Genomic DNA, 22,087 nt, shown 5'->3' on the forward strand with positions numbered 1-22,087 from the left:
ATAATTAAAATCAAGAATCTTCAAAGAAGATCGGATGATATATAGTCCAAGCTCAAGTTGCAATGACAGGTTGTTTCCAACAATATTCCCTTGCAATGTATCACATGGGTTCTATTATAAGAATTTTTAAAGCTCAAACCGCGCTTAAATTCCTTAATCCATTGCACCATTTTCATCAGTCTCTTGAAGCTAACAAATTAAGAACCATATATCCAAAGAATTAATTAATTCTTGAGAAATGGCTTCAAGAACTGTAGTCTCCACTGCCCTTCTTCTTTCCTTGAACCTTCTCTTCTTCACTTTAGTGAGCTCTACCAATTGCCCACCACCACCGAAACCTAAGCCCAAGCCATCGCCTAACCCATCAACTGGTGCTTGCCCTAGAGATACTCTGAAACTGGGTGTATGTGCTGATGTCTTGAAGGGTTTGTTGAATGTTACAGTTGGTACCCCACCAAAGACCCCTTGCTGCAGCCTTCTTGGCGATCTTGTGGATCTTGAAGCTGCCGTCTGCCTTTGCACCACCATTAAGGCTAGTCTTTTGGGCATTAACCTAAATCTTCCTATTGACTTGAGCTTGTTGCTTAATTACTGTGGCAAGAAGGTCCCTGAAGGATTCAAGTGCGCATAAATTTAATCCATTATTATTCTGTTTATTCTCAAGTTTTTTTTTTTTTTTCATTTCATTCTTGTAACTATTTGATTTTTTTTTTTTTTTTTTTTGTGATAAAAGAATTTATTGTTTCCATTGCAAGAAAGGCTTCTCGCCTTCTGCTATAGATATGTCTGTTTCTGTAATATTTTTTATTTGCAATTAATTAATTTAATGGAATAAGAATTGTTTTTTTTTTCCAGTTGCTTATGTGTTGTTGATTGTTTAAGGTGAATTCCAAAGGAAGTTGACTCCTTACTCCTCTGTGCCTAAATTTGCTAATTCTTCATGTTATACGTAGCAGTCCATGCACGCAATAAATATACTGTTTTTTTTTTCAGATAAAAAAAAATTATCACGTTTTTTATCTGGCTTGCCAAGAGTTCAGTGAATTAAATGGGAAGTTACAATTCGTGCACATAAAAATAAGCCTTTTTAAGTTTTCTTTTTGAAAAAAAAAAAAAAAAAGAAGAAAAGAAAAGCATTTTAATTAAGTTACACTTTGCCAATTATTAATTGATATATTTGAAAGAAAAAACACTATTAATTGGACCGTGTTTCCTCCAGGACACATCAAATTATGCTTAGGATTGGAATTGTTATAAACACGCCTAGCAGCATAACTCGAGCTTGAGCTCCAGTACCCGTTCGTTTATAAATAGCTAAGTTCGAAATTAATTCAGGTCGGTTTGATAGTTATAAATTAATTGAGTTCGAATTTCAAAATTTATCAAATTACAGAAAATGAATAAAGTTTAATCAGAATATGTATGATTTTAATACTTTGGTCTATTATAAATTCTACCTACATATCTTAGTTGGACAAGCTTTGAAATGTGGATCAAAAGAATTTACTCTATGGCTTAAATAACATAATTTGAAATGAACAATGTTATTTGAGGAAAGTTGAATTAATCAATTTTTTAAATGTATGATCTGATCATTGGTCTTTTCATTTATATGATAAGCGAGAAATTTTAAGTCCGAAACTTTTTAATTAAAGAATTTTCATCAATTTATGAATAAAAGAGAAGGCTATCACATTATATTCTTCCGATTTAGTGGTCCTTCCCAATAAATAGAAAATAAAATATCATATACATAAAAAAACATAAGCATAGAAGTTTTGTACTCCTAATAACGTCTTATTAAATAAATCTAATTTAATAAGATGTGATTTGATAAAATATATCAAATAAATCTAATTTAAACAGAGGTGATCTAACTTTTTTTTTTTTTTTTTGAATAAGATGTGATTTGATACATCTAATTTAAAATTTTATTTAATAAGATGTGATTTGATACATCCAATTTAAAATTTTATTTAAATTTAATTTATTTAATTGTCGAATATATTTTAACTTATTCATGATTTTATTTAATTAAATAAAATTAAAGAATTTTAATATATTTATCTATTAAGAATCACCTTATTTTTGGGTAATTGCAAGAATTGTAATCATAATTTTAAGCATATCATTAGAGGAATTTGGATAAGGGATTGTTTGTTATTATTATTATTATTTATATAATATTAAGCATATGGGGCCTATGAGCAAATTAATCAAATCTGTATTTAACATTGGGCTTACTTTTAATACAAAATAGTCTAAGCTATTTTGGTTAGTTCACCCTTGAAATTATATGCCCTTTTAATTAGTTATATTTATCCGATGTAGGATTATTCACGTACTCCAATAGATAACTCTTTTTTTAATATTATTATTTATACAAGCAAGTAATTAATAATTTTTAAAAAGGATTATAAATCAAACAATACCGTATGAAAAAATAGAAATATTTAAAAAATTGGAACATCAGAGTTATATTTAATAGGGAAAGTAAAACTACAAGGCAAAGAGAATCAATTGAAATAAATTTCCAATGTAATAATAGGTGATTGCTCTTGACTAAAGAATAGGTTTTTAACAATAATAATATAGTAATTAAAAAAACTTAAATTCTCCCCAAGTTCAGGGATTTTGTCTATCTACAACTGTTATTGCACTATAAATATTCTATATATGTAATTATGAGACTAGGCACTTATAAAGTCAATAAAACAACCCATTTAAAGCAAATAAATAAACAAAATTTCATTTTTTTCCTATGGAATGTGCCTACACGTAGTTGCTAATTATATTGAAGATTTTTCAACGACGATGATTTTCAAACGCTAGCTGCAAAGTGACAGCTTGTGTCTCATAATATTTATTACCCATGCAAAAATATATGTATCCACATGCATCACATTATTCTAATTTTCTAATTTTATGCTTAAGTGGTGTCCTTCTATAAAAACCCTACACCCTCTCCACCATTTCTCATCACTTCATACTTATTTTAGTAAACTAAAGAAAACACAGAGAAATATGGCTTCAAGAACTGCAGCCTCCATTGCCCTTCTTCTCTCCCTCAATCTTCTTTTCTTCACTTTGGTCACCTCTTGCTCTTGTCCACCTGATACGCCATCACCCAAACCAAAAACCCCTTCTCCTAACCCAAGCAACCCATCTCCTACACCCAAAAACCCCACACCAAGCCCCGGCAACCCATCACCTAAGCCCAATAACCCATCACCTTCGCCCAATAACCCAACACCAAGCCCCAGCAACCCATCACCTTCACCCAATAACCCAATACCAAGCCCCAGGAACCCATCACCTTCGCCCAATAACCCAACACCAAGCCCCAGCAACCCATCACCTTCACCCAATAACCCAATACCAAGCCCCAGGAATCCATCACCTTCGCCCAATAACCCAACACCAAGCCCCAGCAACCCATCACCTACGCCCAATAACCCGACACCAAATCCGAGCAATCCATCACCTAAGCCCAATAACCCGACACCAAGCCCCGGCAACCCATCACCTAGGCCCAATAACCCTAGACCAAGCCCAAGAACCCCATCTCCTAAGCCCAATAACCCGACACCAAGCCCATCACATGGAGCTTGCCCAAGGGATACCCTAAAACTGGGCGTATGTGTTGATCTTTTGAAGGATTTGTTGAGTGTCACAATTGGTACCCCACCAAAGACCCCTTGCTGTAGCCTCCTTGGCGACCTTGTTGACCTTGAGGCTGCTGTTTGCCTTTGCACTACAATTAAAGCTAGTCTTTTGGGCATTAACCTAAATCTTCCAATTGACTTGAGCTTGTTGCTTAACTACTGTGGCAAGAAGGTCCCCCAAGGATTTCAATGTGCATAAATTTGTTATGCATTCTATTTATTCCAAGTTAATTTAAATAAATTCTTTCGTTTTGTATTAATTTATTCATGAGATGTTTTCTTGGCATATATGCCATAGAAGCTCAATCAAAATAATATCTTACTGTTGTAATCGATTTGGCAAGAAGGTTTTCTTGCCTACTTCGTCGTGCGTCTGTATTGTTTTTTTAATATAATGAAATAATATGTTCCAAAAAAATCTAAATAAGTTTAGTTTAGTGTTTAAATTTTTAATAAATATATATATTTTTATATAGGTAATGATTAATTATTCAAACCTTTCTATTCCTCGAATGAATGATTGAATATATATATATAGTTTGAAGCTTATCGATCTGCATGAGTAATTTTAGTAATGCGATTGACTGAAATTTACTGATCCCACAATACGTTCAACTGCTGCTACGAGTAAGAAAATAACTATTTATATATAAGTGTTTTTGCTCTTTTTGACTTTCAATGGAAATGCCTGTTTTAGAAGTTAATAAGAATGCAGATATGTGTTTTCTTTTTATCAGCAAAATATAATTATTTTATTAATTTATAAAAATAACTTAGCATATCAAAGTTTTTAAACCCAATCCATTATGTCCCTGATACACCCAACCTAACTCGTAAACGCTAAATAAAAAAATCTAGAAAACAACCGGAGACATGGCTTAATAATTAAGTTAAATTAATTTTTTGTAAGCAGACAATAATAAATTCTGAAAATGAAGTTTTAATCTAGCGGTAAAAAATCCAAAACTACTCTCAATATTATGTTGACTAGAGTTTGATTTTTAAGGCCAACCATATATATATATATATATATATACATTGTGAATCCTCTCTAATCCGCATAAGATCACATAATTAGGAAGATGGTGGTATATGATACACAAAAATTACGTTAATTTCTTTTTTTTCTTTTTAAATTTAAAGTCCTATAAGAGACCTATGTGGGTTTTTCATTATTTACATTTTCTAAAAGCATAAAATTTTCTATCCATAAAAAATTCCTTTTAAGTAAGGACGGTTTACATAATGGGTCAAGATCAAAGAGATCAGCTATGCAATTTAAAAATCCGCATCAGTGATGCGTGATTCACGGAAAAGGAATATATGGCCAACTACGGATGCTGGCAGATCATTCAACAATCGGTTTGTATGGAATGAATGTGCCTACAAGTAGACGAACTCAATATTAGGAATTTTCAAAGAAGAATCATATATGCACATATATTCCAAGCTCAAGCTGCAGCGACAGGTTGTTTCCAACAATGTACTCTCACATGGGTCATATTATTATGATTTTTTAAGCTCAAACAATGCTTAAACTCCATCTATAAATTCCTTAATCCATTCTACGATGTTCGTCAGTCTCTTGAAGCTAACAAATTAAGAACCATATATCCGAAGAATTAATTAATTCTTGAGAAATGGCTTCAAGAACTCTAGTCTCCACTGCCCTTCTTCTCTCCTTGAACCTTCTCTTCTTCACTTTAGTGAGCTCTACCAATTGTCCACCACCACCAAAACCTAAGCCTAAGCCATCGCCTAACCCATCAACTGGTGCTTGTCCTAGAGATACCTTGAAACTGGGTGTATGTGTTGATGTTTTGAAGGGTTTGTTGAATGTTACAGTTGGTAAGCCACCAAAGACCCCTTGCTGTAGCCTCCTTGGCGATCTTGTTGATCTTGAAGCCGCTGTCTGCCTTTGCACTACCATTAAGGCTAGTCTTTTGGGCATTAACCTAAATCTTCCTATTGACTTGAGCTTGTTGCTTAACTACTGTGGAAAGAAGGTTCCTGAAGGATTCAAGTGCGCATAAATTTAATCCATTATTATTATTTTCAATATTTTTTCTCATTTCATTCTTGCAGCTTAACATCCTTTGTTTCTGGTGATCAAAATCATTTTTTATTGTTTACACGGCAAGAAGGGCATCTCGCCTTCTTCTATGTCATTTTCTGTATTGTTTTATTTGCAATTAGTTAATGAAATGGAATAAGAAAAAATTTTTTCACTTGCCTCTGTCTCTGTGTGTGAATGCCAAAGCAAGTTGACTTAATACTGTTGTGGGCGCTTACCTTTCCTGGTCATTGCTTGACAAAATTGGGCGAATTAAATTAGAAGTTACAGTTTGTGCTACTTAAAAATAGAAGCCTTTCAAATTACACTTCGCTAACTAATAATTGGATGGTGTTACCACCAACAATTCATAACAAATCAATGTACCATTGGGGATTTTCTTCTTTAGAAAGCATCTAAATTATTTTTATATTTCTTATATGCGCAAGAAAACAAAAAGGCCAAAATTTGTGAACAACTGGGGCGATGAACAGGGGAAAGAACCGACAATTTGTAGTTCTTTTATATGCAAATTAGATTAAAGTTAATGATATTTATCCGCCAACTAAATAATGTCATATTTTTCTTCAGAGAATATATCTATCTACGCAGTTAAATTTTACTTAAAGAATTTTTGTTTAATTAATGCAAAATAATCATAATAATAATATAACAACAATAATTAAGGATTTGTGCATAAATAAAATAAATTTGTTTCCACTACGAAAAATGCTTCTAAAGGATATTGCAACTCCTGATCAGAATGACAACACAATTCCGAAAATTCACATGAATAATGTGTAAATGACAGAAAATGAATATGTTTGATTTTAATGTCTTGGCTAATTATGGATGAGGACAAGTTTCGCAATGTGGATCAAAAGACTTTACACCATGGCTTAAGTAACATATACAGAAAAACACATGTATAGAAGTTTTCTACTGCTGATAACGTTTTAAAATGCAAGAAAACAAAACCACATAGAAACGTTCACATGTTTACTTCGTGAACTGAACTCAATAATATAATGCATGCCTGTACTGCAAAATGCAAAACCCTAAAACCTCCATCTTCTACAATAGATCCAGCACCCACCATTATCATCAAAACCGCCAACAGAAATAATAGAGTACAGTATGTAGACCCGAAGTATAAGACTCCATGTGCCTGTAACTTCAAAACTATAGATTATTTCATGCTATATATTTTTTGCAAAATAAATAAGACAACCCATTTAAAAATCAAAAAAGAAATGATATTGGCATCCAAAAAGAAAATCAAGAGACATGCAAATGAAAAACAATAAAGAAAAAAGAATCTGTCCCTGCAGAAACTGAAAAGGAGTCACGGATACGCATTGGAGTTTGAAATTGACCAGCAAAAATCCAAATTTCCAGTTTAAGATTGCCTGTTTCTCTAAAAATGATGTTAAGAGTACTTTTTTTAGCTTCCACGTACTCGGAAAACTAGCTAGTTCACGGGTTGCTTATAGAATTCAGCTATATAATGATAGGACCCAAACCAATCAAAATACACAAGAAAAAGAATATTAGTTTAGCAAATTTCAAGAGAACCCTAACAATCATGGGTTCTAAACTTGAAGCTTTGTTATTCATTTTTATGATTTTCATGGCAATATCATTGCCACCAATTTATGCTTGTGCACCTTGTACTCAGCCACATCCACCAGGCCACCGTCCAACCCACCCAAAAGTTCCTCATCCTAACCCACCAAGCACCAAGCACCCACCACACCACGGCGGCCACCCAAAACCACCTTCAACAAAAAACCCACCAGTGGTTTTGCCACCAATAGTCATTAATCCTCCTCCTGTAGTAAACCCTCCTGTAATAATAACACCTCCTCCTGTAATAACACCGCCGCCTTCTTCAGGTTACCCACCATACACGCCTAGCCCTCCATCTGGTGGTGGCGGAGGCGGCGGCGGTGGCGGAGGCGGTGGAGGAGGAGGAGGAGGAGGTGGTGGTGGTGGTGTTCCGGGGCTTAATCCTCCACCTACTACTCAACCCACTTGTCCAATCAACGCCCTTAAGCTAGGGGCTTGTGTTGATGTATTAGGAGGATTAGTGCATGTTGGATTAGGGAATCCAGTTGAGAATGTTTGCTGCCCCGTAATTAAAGGATTGCTAGAGCTTGAAGCAGCAGTTTGTCTATGCACAACTATAAGGCTTAAGCTTCTTAATATCAACATTTTCATTCCTCTTGCTCTTCAAGTTTTAATAACTTGTGGAAAGAATCCACCTCCTGGTTTTGTGTGTCCTCCTCTTTGAAACATTGTACTACTCCACCAATAAGGTTAATCTTATGGGGTAAATTCATTTGTCCTTAGTTTTTGTGTTAGTTTCTTTCTTTTTGGTTAGTGTTAGTGTCTGTGACTTGATCATTTAGGGTTTGATTCGCAGTGCCAAACAGTGAATTAAATTCCATTCTAGGGTTATACTTGAGGGAGTAATTAAGTCAAGTGTTGTATGATGTTCAAGCAGTTGAGATCTCTCTCTCAGAGACTTGCTCTTTTTCTTATTATTTATTGAGAAACTTGCATTTCATTATTTTGTTTAAATGCCATCCAGCAACTTAATCGGTACACTACTCCATGATAAAACCACAAAAAAATTATCCGATATAGCTATCGACAGCCTACGATGTTCATTTAATCTTTTACATATATCAATATTCATACATCTATATTAGTCGGGCTACCGATAGCACATGGTTTCACTGAAAAGAATTATTCTTATATATCTATTGAGTTTATGTTTTCCCTTTGTATTGTATTGCTATTGAATTAGTAACATCGTGATTTAACTTTTACATGAATGATCTGCTTGATTGGATCAAAGACTATTTATGTTGAAATAAATAATTCAAAATTAGTAATTATATAATTCTCTATTTATGAATTTAATGAAAAAAATTTCCCTGAAAAATACTTTTACAGTTATTTTCCGAAAATAAATGAATTTTTTTTTTCTTGGCTTTATATAGCTTTAAATCTTGTATCTCCACCAATGTACACTATAAAAAAAAATACAGTTTATGTAGGAAATCCGTTGCTAAACTGAATTTAGAAACATTTCATCACTTTCTAAAAGTGCCTTACTAAATATTTTATCACGGGCGCTGCTAAATTAGGAACGGATATTTCATTTCCTAAATGATATAATATCAAAATTTTATTATCAATCCGTTACTTATTCGTGTCTAATGTTTTGCTAAATCCATTTATTTATTTTTATTACTAAATATGTTACTAAATTTATTAATCTCTTGCGTAATTCAGTGACTAAGCCGTTGCTAAATCTCTTAGTTATATAAACATTGCCAAATCACTTACTAAACTTATTAATTTTATTATTAAAATCCTTTGCTAATTTTATTAACATGTTATTAAAATATATTAATAATTTTATAATTCTTTCTTTTGTTTTGTTTTTGTATATTTACTTAACATTAAACAGAAAAAATAATATAAAATTATTGAATTTCTAATCACCATCATATTGAACATATTTAATATATGATAAAATACAAAATTTATCTAATTAACAAATTTAATTGTTTCAAAAATCTAATTATAGGAAAAATACAAATTAAAACATACATGCAATACCATCTTTTTAAGTTTACATATTACTGAAAATTTCTGCAAGCGTACAATACTGCGAACCATCTTCACTTACACTAACTAATTTTATAGGATTGATTTGGTATATAAATAGCCTTATACTAGATATATAATGAAGTCATTCGCGAGGTTATAATCTTTTTTGTCGATAATCTTAGAAAATATTAATTGAATATTAATTAATACGTAATCTATTGAATAATATTTGAAAAAGAAAACGACTCTTCTATTAAAAAATGAAATATTCCGAATATTTCTGAAAATAAAAAAGAAATTCTTGCTCGAAATTATTCTAAAAGAACCAAGTTTGCCAAGTATGCTATTTCTCCCGTTTTAGAATTGCTCCAGTAGCTACAAGTGTATTTGGAAAATGACAGAGTTAGGAGGACCGACCTAGCTCAAAATTTTTTTTCAAAGAATTGCTTAATCGTTGTCATCCACTGTCAAATAAATACGCCTCACCATCAATTTTCCTTTTCTAATTCCTTTCCATCAAATTCACACCACAGAAATTAATTAAATAATTAATTTTATTTTTTCATGTTTGATGTTTATTTACGTGTTTCTTTTCAATGTTCATGAAAACAACTAGTAATGCTATGGTCATTTTCTTGTTAATTATACACTAATGATAAGTTAATTCTTAAAATCATTACTCCCATGTTTTGATTTGGACTTGCGTATAATATCAATATCATTGTCAAATACCAGATATGAAGGGATTATGCCTTTCATAATTTGAAAAGATTCGGGTTAGACTTGGATTAACTAACTTTTTCTCATTCACCATTAATAATATTAATTCTTCTTTTTTGCTGATAAAAAAAAAAAAAAAAAAAGTTAGACTTATAGGCTTATCGATAGGTTGACATAATTAATTAATTAATTTAGATGATATCCATCTAGAATCACTTTTTTTTTTATTTTTTGCCAGAAAATAAATTTCTTAATATTATTAGATAAAATAAAACCGAAAAGAGTTTAACTAATTCAGGAATTTAATTCAAGCCAATAAATTTTTTCAATATATCCAAACTAAGACCTAAGTTAGTTAAATAAAACCCAAAAAAACAACTGAAAATAATTAGGATAAACTTAAATCTTTCACTCTTGAGGTAAAAGTAAACAAACATAAGATCCACAGTATTATAACCAAACAAAAAAACTTTCTATAGCATTCACCTTTTTCTTAACTAGGCAATAATGATATTTAAATTTTCTGATATGAGCAAAACAAATATAGAACACGACAACACCATCTCATATAATTTATTGAACAATTTCCATCACTTCTATGGTCTTTCTCCTTATGCAACATCCAACCTATAGCATTGTTAGAGTCCGATTAATTATCAAATGACAAATCTCAAAGAAGAGGAAACAAAAATCTGAATAGCTTCAAACAATGCCAACAATTCAGCTTCATTAGAGTCTAATATGCTAATTACTTTGTAAAACATGCAATTAACTACCGTTGAAGAATTTCTTAAAACTCCTGCGATACCCGCTGGGCCTGGCTTTTTAATAACATAACCATCAATATTAAATTTTAAAAAACAATAGGTGGACTTACCCACTCCTCCAATAAAAGTACATGACTCTTTCTTGTACCACATCTAACTAATGAAGATGAATTCATAATTAATAATGCTTAGTAACAAAAAATGATAAGCTTCTTCAATTATTTTTCAACAAACAATAAATATACATATATACACAATAATAAGCTCGAATAACTATATAACTAATTAATTAGCTAAAATAAAATTAGGTGAAACTTGTTTCCACTATATCAATTTCTTGCCAAAGACAATTAAATCGTATCTTTTCTCTTTTTTTTTTTTTTTTCTCCATTAAAATATGTTGACGTAAAACTCAATTTTAAATTTTAGTAATAGTCAATGTATATATAGTCATATATAGAGGCCAAAGGCAAGCGATATAATAATCTTCCAAAGCCATGTGATATTATCGCTTCATGACAAAGGTATAATACAATTAGCAATCTTTTAAGCTGCATGTAAGAAATTTTACACAAAAGAACAAAAAATTCACATGACTTTCTGTTCTGTCTTATATATAGATATATATGGTCTGGCATCTCAAAGAAAATCTGGCATTACGTGAATTTATCTTTGTATAGAATCTTAATTAATTATGTCATCATCAATCTATCTATAATTATATAAACTAATATACGTATATATATGTATAAGAAAGTTGAATGGATTGGATGATTCTTTTTTAGGGAATATTCGAAACAAATTAAGGAATGCTTATCTAAATATAATAGCGATTAATTTTTAGTTATAGTTAATACATATATAAACTTGTACGTGCAAAAAATATAAGATTCATTGTTCACGGGAGTGGTGGTTAATTGCTTGACAATGACAATGTATCTAACTTTACTCACTAAATTAAACATCCATCCAAAGTTAGTTAACATATGTTTTTCTTTAATCAAAGCACTTATAATTAATATATATTTTTATTGAATTAATTGTTGACTTGTTGCAGTTAATTACATCAATTAATTTGAAAGTTTATTTTGTATTTGTGATATTAATTATATTAATCATTTTTCATATTTCATTTCACCGTTGTCTTGTCAAAAAAAAGGTCTGGATGGATGGATGGTGGACTGGTGGCTACAGACCATGATTGATTTCTTCAACAATTAGAATGTTGATAGATTGAAATTAATCAACCATTAAAACCACTTATTTTGAGTACGAGTACTTTCTACCAAGAGTACGAGTCTTTTCAGAATTTTTTTTTTTTTAAAAAAAAATTTATTTTGGTCATCCACCACGCATAGTTTTGAGTCACGGACTTAGACAAGCTTGGTGGTTATAATTGACTTTATGAAAAATACTTTGGCCCCCATTAAACTAACTTAAAAATTGATATTATTGTTAAAGTTTGACCCCCACACATAGATATATCACTACTTTTGAAATTCCAGGAAAAAACGACATTTTAGAATTGATGGAGACTTACAGTTACTATCTCACCATTCGCTTGCCTGACCTCATCATCATTAATAATCCCTAGTTTCAACCCTAGGTTTCTTTGAAAAATTGGTATTAATTGAAGGTCCACCGAGTGGAATTTGGTTTTGGCTTTCGTAAAATATCAATGGCGTACGTAATATGCACCTGTAGTTTTGTTTTGTTCTTTGGTTAAACGACACAGAGCTTTAACTCGTTTGTAACCGAAATATATTATAGTTTTCAATTCCCATGTTTACTATAACATTGAAAAACCATTGATTTGGCCTCTTTAATGATATTAATGATTTGTAGCTTGCTTCACAGTTGTGTTTAATTAATGAAAAAGATAACTTTCAAGTTCCAATATACTATTTTGCTCCTATTCAACAAGCACCGAGTGAAATTTTATTTTGGCTTTTGCATGAATTTGTTCCAAGCTTTTGGCCGTTTGTAATGATAAAAATGGTTCCAATTCAATAGACTGTGAATTGAGACAATTCTTTTCTTGGGAAAATTATTTAATATACCAAATGAAATTGACTTTCAAAATAAAATGCTAGTAAATTTTTTTTGGCATTATCTATAGTTATTGTCATTTGTCAACTCGCCTATAATAACAAATATTTACTCCAAAAGAATTTTTTAATTTTTAAGAGAAAAAAAAAATATCAAATCACTTATTTATCACTCGTTGATTTAAAATATAATTATCATGTTTTTGTTTTTCTTTAATTCAGTTCAACTTTACTCTCACATTGATTAGAAATCAAATTTATAAAACAATTATATGAGATAAGTTATAAATAAAAATTTTAAAGGATTAGAAATAAAATCATCGCTATAATGATGTCAGAACATATATGGCTTTTGAGCATGGAGATAACAGATTAATATGCATGGCCAAGGTGTAACTGGTCATTAATAATTAATCGATTATGCTTTAAGAGTTCTGAATTATTAATTGCTGCTTCTTAGTTCCTCCACATGAATGTTGTATGTGACAAATGAATTGGAATATACATATTCATCATAATTTACCATGATCGATTAACATAATAAAATATAACATATACTCATAATTAGTTATTATATTGATAATAATGTTCTTATTCTATTTAATGATTATTGTCCATAACGTAATTGTATAAGGATATTCACTTAATTATATATTTATTTTTATTTAAGCATAGGATATCATAATTTATCATATTCTTATTTTAAATACCGTGCATTCTGAATCAGCCTATTAAGAAATAAAGTGTTCTATAACAGTATTTGCTCCATCCATAAAAATTAAAATTTTAACTTCTTTTAAAAGAAAAGATTACAAAAATATTTATTATAACCGTCGTTGGATTCACTGTATTATTTTCAATTACAGTTTGGAGTGATACGGCTAGCTGATTGCTGACCACTTTTTATATAGTTACACTGTTACGAGTGTGCATAGACAGGAAAAACAGAGACCAGAGAATATATAATTCCCAAGTACATGTACTACACGGATATGATCACAACAATAATATATGTAAAATTTAACAAAAAATTGCTGATTAATAAAATTATTTAAAGAATTTTCAAGGGAAGAATGAATTTAAAGGTCTGTAATAATTTTATTAAGGAAATAGATTAAACTTTCATTGATTTCCCATAGAAGTAATTCATTAAACATAACTAATACAACACTTATTTGTTTCGATTAACCCCCCAATAAACAGAAATTACAAACATTTTAACAAGCTATTAAACAAAACAAACGATTACAACCTTAAAATACAAACATAAGTTTAGCGAACTCCTAAACTTGATCGAACAACACGTAAAACTCAAAACCCATATATAGATATATAGTTAAATGTCTATATATGTTTAGGCGCATTGGAAATCAGAAGGAACCTTTTTGCTACAAACATTTAGAAGCAAACTCAAAGAAAGTGGAACATTGAGGTTGATACCCAAAATATTAGCTTTAATGGCAGTGCAAAGGCAAACAGCAGCTTCAAGATCAACAAGACCCTCTAGAAGAGAGCAGCAAGGTTTGACAGGAGGATCGCCAATGGTGATATTAAGCAATGAACCGAGCACCTTAGCACATACGCCTAGTTTAAGTGCATCTCTAGGACATTTTCCGCCTGAAGGTGACGGAGTTGGTGTTGGCTTTGGAGTTGGCTTTGGTCTTGGTGGCCTAGGAGTAGGGCAGCCCCCACCACATGCGTTGGCTAGGGTAAAGAACAAAAGGTTAAATACAAGAAAGAGAGCAACTGTTGATGTGTTCTTCGTAGCCATATTTCTGAAAACTCTAACTTTAAATTTAGGTATAAGAGAGAGTGTATTGTGATGGGGTGGAAACATATGGAGTGAGGGGGTGGGTTTATATAGGGGTCTTGGAGATGTTAAAATGAAGTAATTATCAGCGAAAATTGTAGAATAAAGTCATGCACCCCATGTGTACACTATTTGGGATTTTAGCTGGCAGTACAGGTATTGTTTCTTGAAAACATTTTTGGATTTTTTTGAGGTGGGCTATATTCCTTTCCCCTGGATAGCAAGATCAGTCATTTTGGTCTGCCTAGCTTGCAAAATTTTGGCTTTTACTGTATAGGTGCCACTGGCCTTGTCAAGATTAACATGCAATTTCCAGTAATCATTGTAATTAGTGTTCAAGTATCGGCTATCTCTTTTAATTTTTTTTATCACCAACCAATTAAATTTTCCAAAAAAATTTTATTCATGCTCAAACAATTTTGGCAAAGCTAGTTTGGACTATAATTGAATCCAAATCGGTCTAGGACTAGAATCTACTGAGAGTTGAGAGTATCAATTTCAAATCAAATCAGAACTATAAGACCGAACTTGATTACAGATTCCTACTTAGCAAGCGTGTCAGTCGAATCAGCATAAAATTATTTGTTCCAGCGAATTCCTGACGAGGAAAGAAAAAAGCTTGAAAAGAGATTTAACAATTTGATGGGAAGTGAACTTCACTGGAACCGTACAAACCGAAACCAAGACCAAAAGTGGTTGGCTCAGAACTGAGAGGATGGTTGGCCTGGTCGGAAACCTCATCGATTCAAAACCACTAATTCATTTAACCGAAATTACTGATTTAATGAACCAATTAGGTCTAGTCTTTACATTATTACTTGGATGATTTGTGAAAACACAAGTCTAATTAAATCTCTTCGTTTATTAATATCAATTTGTTATGTGTTACGGTTCCTTCCAAATTGAAAACATAGATAATTACCAAAGAGAAAAGGCTTAAATGTTTTTAAATTGTCTCCAGATTGTGACCCTTCAAGGTTTTTTCTTTTTTGTCGACTGGTTCTTTTCCGCTCTATAAAGTTTAATCAATACTTACGCCTTATCTTTTCTTATCTTTACTTTGATAGCTACCCATGGATGAGTTGCGTTTTGCCTAGTAATCTTTTCCATGTCTTGGTGTCTTTTTTCCCTTGAAATGGCTGTGATTTCAGTGTTAAAAGCAATTCTACAGGTTAAGTCTTAATTTCTTATTTAAGCAAGGAAAAACCTATATCAATAAAATGGATAAGAGTTACCTATATTCACCCATCCATACACTAAACTAATAATAAAGTATTATATCAAAAAATTTTACCATTTAGGATTCTCTTAGTATATATGTGAGCTCCTACACTAGGTTGCAGGTAAGTATTCTAAGATGTCCGTCCAGATAAAAATGAACATTAATTTTAACTGAATCAGATCGAATTAAATTAATTCAGTAACCGAATGCATTTTGATAATAATGGTAATTGAACCAAATAACATAGGAATTGTTATGGTATGAAATTTCAAATTAGAGTGTAAATGTAATAAATTCTAAAGTTAAGGATATAAGTATATATTAAGCCCTTTTTAAGGGTGCTGACTAGATATGCAATCCTGGCCTATTCATTTTGGTAGGAGTGGCTTGCTTTGTTTGGATGGAAATGTCACGGGCTAACCTAGAACCTACCATGGGCTCCACTCTGAATTGAAATTAGATTATGCATTGAGAGCAAAATAACATTTAAAAAAAAACTTAGATCTTTGTCATGATTTGTTAAACTTCCTTATATTCACACCTTGTGGAGCCATCTTTTCTTCTACTTGCAATTAACCATTGCTTAATTAAGTCAACATCAAATCATGAGATCCAATGCACAAAGTTGATCTCTCAATTCAACAATTCAATCAATAACCAATATCATGATATTGATTTTCTTTTTTTCTTTTTTACTAAAAACGTGTGTGTTAGACATTCAAAATCCATAATTAACTACTTTTTCATTTAAAGATTCAACTTAATGTTTTGTCAAATTAATGAATTAAGAGTTTCACTCATGTCCTAAATCAAGTAGTAGCATAAAGACAGTAAAATTTGGAAGCCAATTTCTTTGGAAATTGGAAAAAAATGCTTCAACATGTGTAATTTTTGACAACGCGTGTAAGTGAAAACATGGGAAAATGTTTGAACTCTTTGTCTATCAATATAGTATTTTGGATTTGATGTTATGTCTGACATATATATATATATTTATATATTTATGTTGCTGGTAGCCAGGTAGGCCGGGGGCTGGCTTAACGACGCGGTAGAAACAAACAGACACAACGTACATATCATTTTGCATAAACTACTAACAGCAAGATAGAATATTTTTTACTCCTGGCCCAGGAAAGTCTGTACAATCGAAAAGATAGTAATTTGCTTTTTCAAGTTCACCGTGTATATTGCGTGAAGCTAATCGTTGTGTGGATTAATTTTCTAAATATGCTTTTCTTCTTAATTTTGGTATTCACCTTCTTCATTCTCTTCCGTCAAATATTTTATCATGATTTTCTCATGATTTAACCGGTGTTGCTTTCCTAAATATGCTTTACCTTTCAATTTTGGCGTTCACCTTCTTCATTCTCTTCTGTCAAATATTTCATCATGACTTTCTCATAATTTAACCGGTGTTGCTCATCTTCATTAATAAAAAATCCAATTATTAAAGGTAAAGGATATAAGTAATAAGAAATACATTTGAGTTGATAGTAAGCAAAGGTTGGGTACATGATTGATCTGATTACTGAAATGAAGAAATGGGCACACCGAAACAAGCAAAGGGGTTTAGCAGCGGCCAGCAGACAAATGGGGCCAAATGGATTCCTCTGTTTCCCAGTAAAAATGTGGGCTCATAATTTCTTTCTTACACCTAATTATCTCTTTTGTTCACTTTATCTAAACATTCTTCCAACTGAAATGGACCATTCTTCACCCAACCACTAATAATTTATACCGTCCAATTCGCCAACTTTAAGAAATTAATTCAGTTGTTGCCAAAATTCAAGCAAATTTTGTAGTATTTTCTTTTTCTTTTAATAGATTTGTTTCTAATTCCATTCAAAATTTAATTATTGGAATTTTCTTTACTAATTCAAAAATAGGACCTTAAAATAACTTCATATAGGAATTTTCTGCAAAACTACAACATTGTGAATTCAGACCTTGATTGGCGCGTACTGACTAAAAAATTAATAATTTAAGCAAAATAATAATTTCTTTTTTTTTTTTCTTTCTTTGAGGATAAGCAAAATAAAAAATTCTTGAATCTAAAATTAAGACTGTTTTGGTGACTTGGTGCAAATCGAATAGCTGTTATTATCCTACTTCCTTTTCTCCTTGATCTAAGGAAAATCTAGAAATAGATTTCGTGAATTAATTTATTCAATTTTTCTAATAATAGGAAATTTTCTTTCCAAAAATATCTTTTTCGTTCACTACACCTGTTTTTCAGCCGCTAAACAAGTTGCAAAGTTTGAATCCTAAAGCACCTATGCTAATATAATCAATTTCTAAATAGTCAAATATATAAAATTATTCATATATTTCTTTTGCGATATCTCAATTTTTTTTGAGGATCTTTTATATTTCTAAAGTTATAAATTTAATTTTTATATATAAAATATTAATTTGATATATAATTAATATGTGTCTGATCGATCTATAATTTTACAAATTGCTGCAGTCATAATTTACAATATGAAACATAATTTTATAAATTAAAATGTTTACTGTTTAAGGATCACACTAAAACGTGGTTGAATTTATATAGTTGTAATCATTTGATTAATGGTAAGAAAGATTACAATTTTGAAAAAGAAATGTAAAAGACTTATGAGTTATGACTTTCTTTTTCTTCTGGAAGTGCCGACCTAAATCAACCCTTGATAAGTAAACTGATCAATTATTACGGCTTGTATCAACTTTGAAATCCTATATATACGACACGCAACAATTGGGATCACGGCCCCCTCCTGGCATTATCATGCCTCAGCCCAAGTCAAGTGACCATCTCCTGTAAAAACGACTGAACGACTAGTCCCCTTAGTTAAACGACCCCAATAAAAAGGATCTGTGCTTTGGAGAAGATAGAACGACGTGGGTTCTTAAGTAAATGAACATGTGAACTGAAATATGCGGGATATGAATTGGGCTATCAACCAAACCTGTAAGTCCATCTAGTCTAAAAGATTGTGGATTGGTTTCACTTTACTTCCAGAAAATTTTGGACTTCTGGAGCCCATTCACCAAATTATTTGGTTAAAATTAAAAATCAAATCAAATCAAACTGAAGTATATATATATATATTTTTTATTTCAGTTCTATTTATGTTTTTTTTTTTCAATAATATTGAAATAATTTTCATGTGTGGTTATGACTATATGGTTTTATACTGAATAAGAACCTAAATAATAAACAAAAGAGAGAAAATAAATGATATAAATGAAAATGAAGATGGATAGGTAATAGCAAATAACAAACAAGTCCAGGAAGGAATGATTTATTTATATCCCGTGTATAGATATACATTAAAATCAGGCAAAAATAAATTTTTTTGTTTAAATAAATATATTTATGACTGTTCACTAAAAAAATAAAAATAATAATAATATTTTAAAACTTCTTTCTAAAGGAAGTTCAGTGCACGATCATCTCATTCACCGGACATAGACACGATGTCTCGTATGATAGAAAAACAAGCAACAAAAGTGGTTTTCCATGGAAATATTTCCAACTAATGGACAAACGAGATGGGGAAAAAGAAAGGATGTTGGCAAAAAAAAAAAAAAAACTTCCTAGTTACTATCTAGTAGTAACCATTAGCGCCCATAGAATCGCAAAAACCGTTCCAAAAGGTGTTCACGGGAGTGCCAATTAGTTCGTCAAATCTTGAGATTCAAACAACCAAAAAACAACAGTAGCAACTACAAATATGACAAAAACCCTCCCTATAAGTGGTGTAGAATCCTTTCATTGCCAGCCTTGCTTCACATGAAAGATCTCCTAAGTCCTTATAGTACTAATTTTTTATTCACATTATTATTTGTCATACTATTAGCATTTCGATGGTAAAACTTAACTTAGATTGAAGCTAGATATATAATATATGTACTTTCAGTTAAAACTTTCAACGCATTCAATTTAAACAGTATGTTTGAAAAGAGAAGCAACTCTTCGTAATATATTCATATATACATAGAATTTAATAAAGCTAATATAATCTTTCTTTCATTGGGTATCAATCAACCAATATGAAAAGACCTACTTTTTGTTGGGTTGAGCCTGTAGCTAGCTGTAACTGTCAAAACATTTCATTTTACCCTATAAATTCCCATGCGCATTTCTTAGCCAAAGAGCAACTTATTTACTTGATATAGTAAAGAGTGTTTGTGTGTGTGAGAGAGAAAGAGAGAGAGAGAGAAATGGATAGCAAGAATTCATTATCAACTGCATTTTTTCTCTTTATCAACCTGATATTCTTTGCCTTAGTGAGTGGATGCAACACTTGTGTTCAACCCAAGCCATTCCCAAACCCTACACCTGCAAAGAAAAGCTGCCCAAGAGATGCCTTAAAATTGGGAGTTTGTGCTAAGTTGCTTAATGGTGCAGTTGGTGGAGTTGTTGGGAACCCCCCAGACCACCCTTGCTGCTCTGTACTTCAAGGGCTTGTTGATCTCGAAGCAGCTGTTTGCCTTTGCACTGCAATTAAAGCTAACATTCTTGGGATTAACATTAACATTCCCATTTCTTTGAGCTTGCTTATTAACACTTGCGGGAAGCAACTTCCCTCTGACTTCATTTGCGCCTAAGCCTAATTAAGCATTTGTAATTTGTGGGCAGTATTGTTTAATTTGGAATTATTGTGTTTTATTTATGTTTTGGCTTTTTCTTGTACTCATGTTTGTTATGTAACCCTAAGCGTGTTCAATAATTCTTACAGTGAAATTTTATTGCGTTTCTTTATGTAAACTATATGATTGTACAATTGCAATTCCAAGCTAATCATTTTATTTATAATTGCTTTACCTATAGATCTCATAGAACATATACTTCTACATGAAACAGAGACAAGACATAGTCTTTATCAAAATCAATAGTATACACATGCCTTGTTTATAGAGTGTACATATGTGTGAGGTATATAGGTTTGCATGTTTTCAAAATTGCCATGATTTTAACAAAAATATATCATGTCTCATGTGTGTTTTTAATATTCTATTTGAAATATAAGATAAGTTCAACCCACCATTGCATGTGATGTGGTTCTTTCAACGTGGGGCTTATTCTTTTGATATGACAGTCAAATTCGGTCTAATGCATAAATTTAACCATTAACTTTAGTTAATTATTTTTATAATCCTTAAATTTTACAATGGTTCAATTATGATCGCATACTTTCATATTTTAATAATAATTATATTTCACGATAAAATGAAATATTTTTACATAAATTTAATTATGACTCTATATTTTCATATTTCATTTCAAAATGCATTCCCTGCAAAATTTATCAGATTAGTCAAATTCTTTGAACAAAATATCATGGATAAAATAATATTGGTTATCAATTGGAATATAGGGGAGAACTAACTGGTGGGCTATATAAATTCAGCTCGAAACTTGTAGATGGACCTAACTCTCATATCAAATCTTAGCCGCGGGGGTGCAATCCGTAACTGAGCCTCTAGGCCCTCTTCTCCATTTGTCGCCACATCGTCTTTGGGCTAAGCTTAACGAAGGACGCCCTTTGCTTTTGTTGTTTTTTAGTGAATTATTATTTAATCCTTCATTTATATTCAAATATATTAGTTAGATCTCTCTTTTTAGAATTTAATTATATAATCTTTTTATTTTATTTCCATTATATTATTTAATCTTTCATTTTATTTTTTCATTAATTGCTAGTAAATTATTATTATTATTCCTAATGAATAAAATTAAATTACTATTTAGTCCTTTGATAATTATCAAATACATATTTTAAAAATAAAAATCGTAACCAGTGTATTTAATTGTATTAAGTGATTAAACAGTAACTTATATGTTCAAGTATAAATAAATATTAAACTGATAAAATATATTTTAATAATGAAATTTGCGATGTGTGTATAAAAATATATGAACGGATAAAAAGGATATGGACATAATTTATATTTAAATTTTTTTTGAAAATAATTTATATTTAAAAAATGTTTAATAAAATTTTTAGCATTTTAATTTATATACAGTCAATTTAAGGTAATTTTCTAATCAAAGTCGGAAAAAATCACAACTCAATCGAGGTGGAATGAGGCTTCAAGATTGAGTTTAGTGCTGCTCCTGTATGACTTCATAAAGAGATTCTCTTAAGCTAATAATCGAACATGTTTAGTGCAAGTTGCAAATCATGATACT

The 22,087-nt window shown here is 31.1% G+C and overlaps 6 protein-coding genes across 6 annotated transcripts; 5 read left to right on the plus strand and 1 right to left on the minus strand.

Annotated features, from left to right (window-relative positions):
- The first annotated feature begins 189 nt into the window (after positions 1 to 189).
- LOC105646010 (14 kDa proline-rich protein DC2.15) lies at positions 190 to 761 on the plus strand. Its single transcript, XM_012231777.4, has one exon. The coding sequence runs from the start codon at positions 239 to 241 to the stop codon at positions 629 to 631; it is 393 nt and encodes a 130-aa protein (XP_012087167.1). The 5' UTR covers positions 190 to 238; the 3' UTR covers positions 632 to 761.
- A 2,238-nt stretch (positions 762 to 2,999) lies between these two features.
- Positions 3,000 to 4,031, plus strand: LOC105646007 (uncharacterized). The gene has a single exon (XM_089720518.1). The coding sequence runs from the start codon at positions 3,025 to 3,027 to the stop codon at positions 3,862 to 3,864; it is 840 nt and encodes a 279-aa protein (XP_089576644.1). The 5' UTR covers positions 3,000 to 3,024; the 3' UTR covers positions 3,865 to 4,031.
- An 844-nt stretch (positions 4,032 to 4,875) lies between these two features.
- Positions 4,876 to 5,893, plus strand: LOC105646008 (14 kDa proline-rich protein DC2.15). Its single transcript, XM_012231776.3, has one exon. The coding sequence runs from the start codon at positions 5,306 to 5,308 to the stop codon at positions 5,696 to 5,698; it is 393 nt and encodes a 130-aa protein (XP_012087166.1). The 5' UTR covers positions 4,876 to 5,305; the 3' UTR covers positions 5,699 to 5,893.
- Positions 5,894 to 7,234: 1,341 nt separating this feature from the next.
- LOC105646006 (uncharacterized) lies at positions 7,235 to 8,301 on the plus strand. Its single transcript, XM_089720725.1, has one exon. It carries the CDS (start codon positions 7,304 to 7,306, stop codon positions 8,009 to 8,011), a length of 708 nt encoding a protein of 235 aa, XP_089576851.1. The 5' UTR covers positions 7,235 to 7,303; the 3' UTR covers positions 8,012 to 8,301.
- A 5,677-nt stretch (positions 8,302 to 13,978) lies between these two features.
- LOC105646005 (14 kDa proline-rich protein DC2.15-like) lies at positions 13,979 to 14,691 on the minus strand. The gene is given in 1 exon segment (NM_001308780.1): positions 13,979 to 14,691. A coding segment is annotated over 1 exon segment (417 nt). The 5' UTR covers positions 14,649 to 14,691; the 3' UTR covers positions 13,979 to 14,231.
- A 5,336-nt stretch (positions 14,692 to 20,027) lies between these two features.
- On the plus strand, positions 20,028 to 20,662 carry LOC105646004 (14 kDa proline-rich protein DC2.15). Its single transcript, XM_012231770.4, has one exon. The coding sequence runs from the start codon at positions 20,116 to 20,118 to the stop codon at positions 20,500 to 20,502; it is 387 nt and encodes a 128-aa protein (XP_012087160.1). The 5' UTR covers positions 20,028 to 20,115; the 3' UTR covers positions 20,503 to 20,662.
- The last annotated feature ends 1,425 nt before the right edge of the window (positions 20,663 to 22,087 follow it).

The sequence above is a fragment of the Jatropha curcas genome, chromosome 4, assembly GCF_041381405.1.
Source record: "Jatropha curcas cultivar XTBG-Jc1 chromosome 4, XTBG_Jcur_1.0, whole genome shotgun sequence".
NCBI classification, from domain to species: Eukaryota; Viridiplantae; Streptophyta; class Magnoliopsida; order Malpighiales; family Euphorbiaceae; genus Jatropha; species Jatropha curcas.

Coding starts and splice junctions, on each gene's coding strand:
- LOC105646010 (XM_012231777.4), top strand. CDS start 239: ATGGCTTCAAGAACTGTAGTCTCCACTGCCCTTCTTCTTTCCTTGAAC.
- LOC105646007 (XM_089720518.1), top strand. CDS start 3,025: ATGGCTTCAAGAACTGCAGCCTCCATTGCCCTTCTTCTCTCCCTCAAT.
- LOC105646008 (XM_012231776.3), top strand. CDS start 5,306: ATGGCTTCAAGAACTCTAGTCTCCACTGCCCTTCTTCTCTCCTTGAAC.
- LOC105646006 (XM_089720725.1), top strand. CDS start 7,304: ATGGGTTCTAAACTTGAAGCTTTGTTATTCATTTTTATGATTTTCATG.
- LOC105646004 (XM_012231770.4), top strand. CDS start 20,116: ATGGATAGCAAGAATTCATTATCAACTGCATTTTTTCTCTTTATCAAC.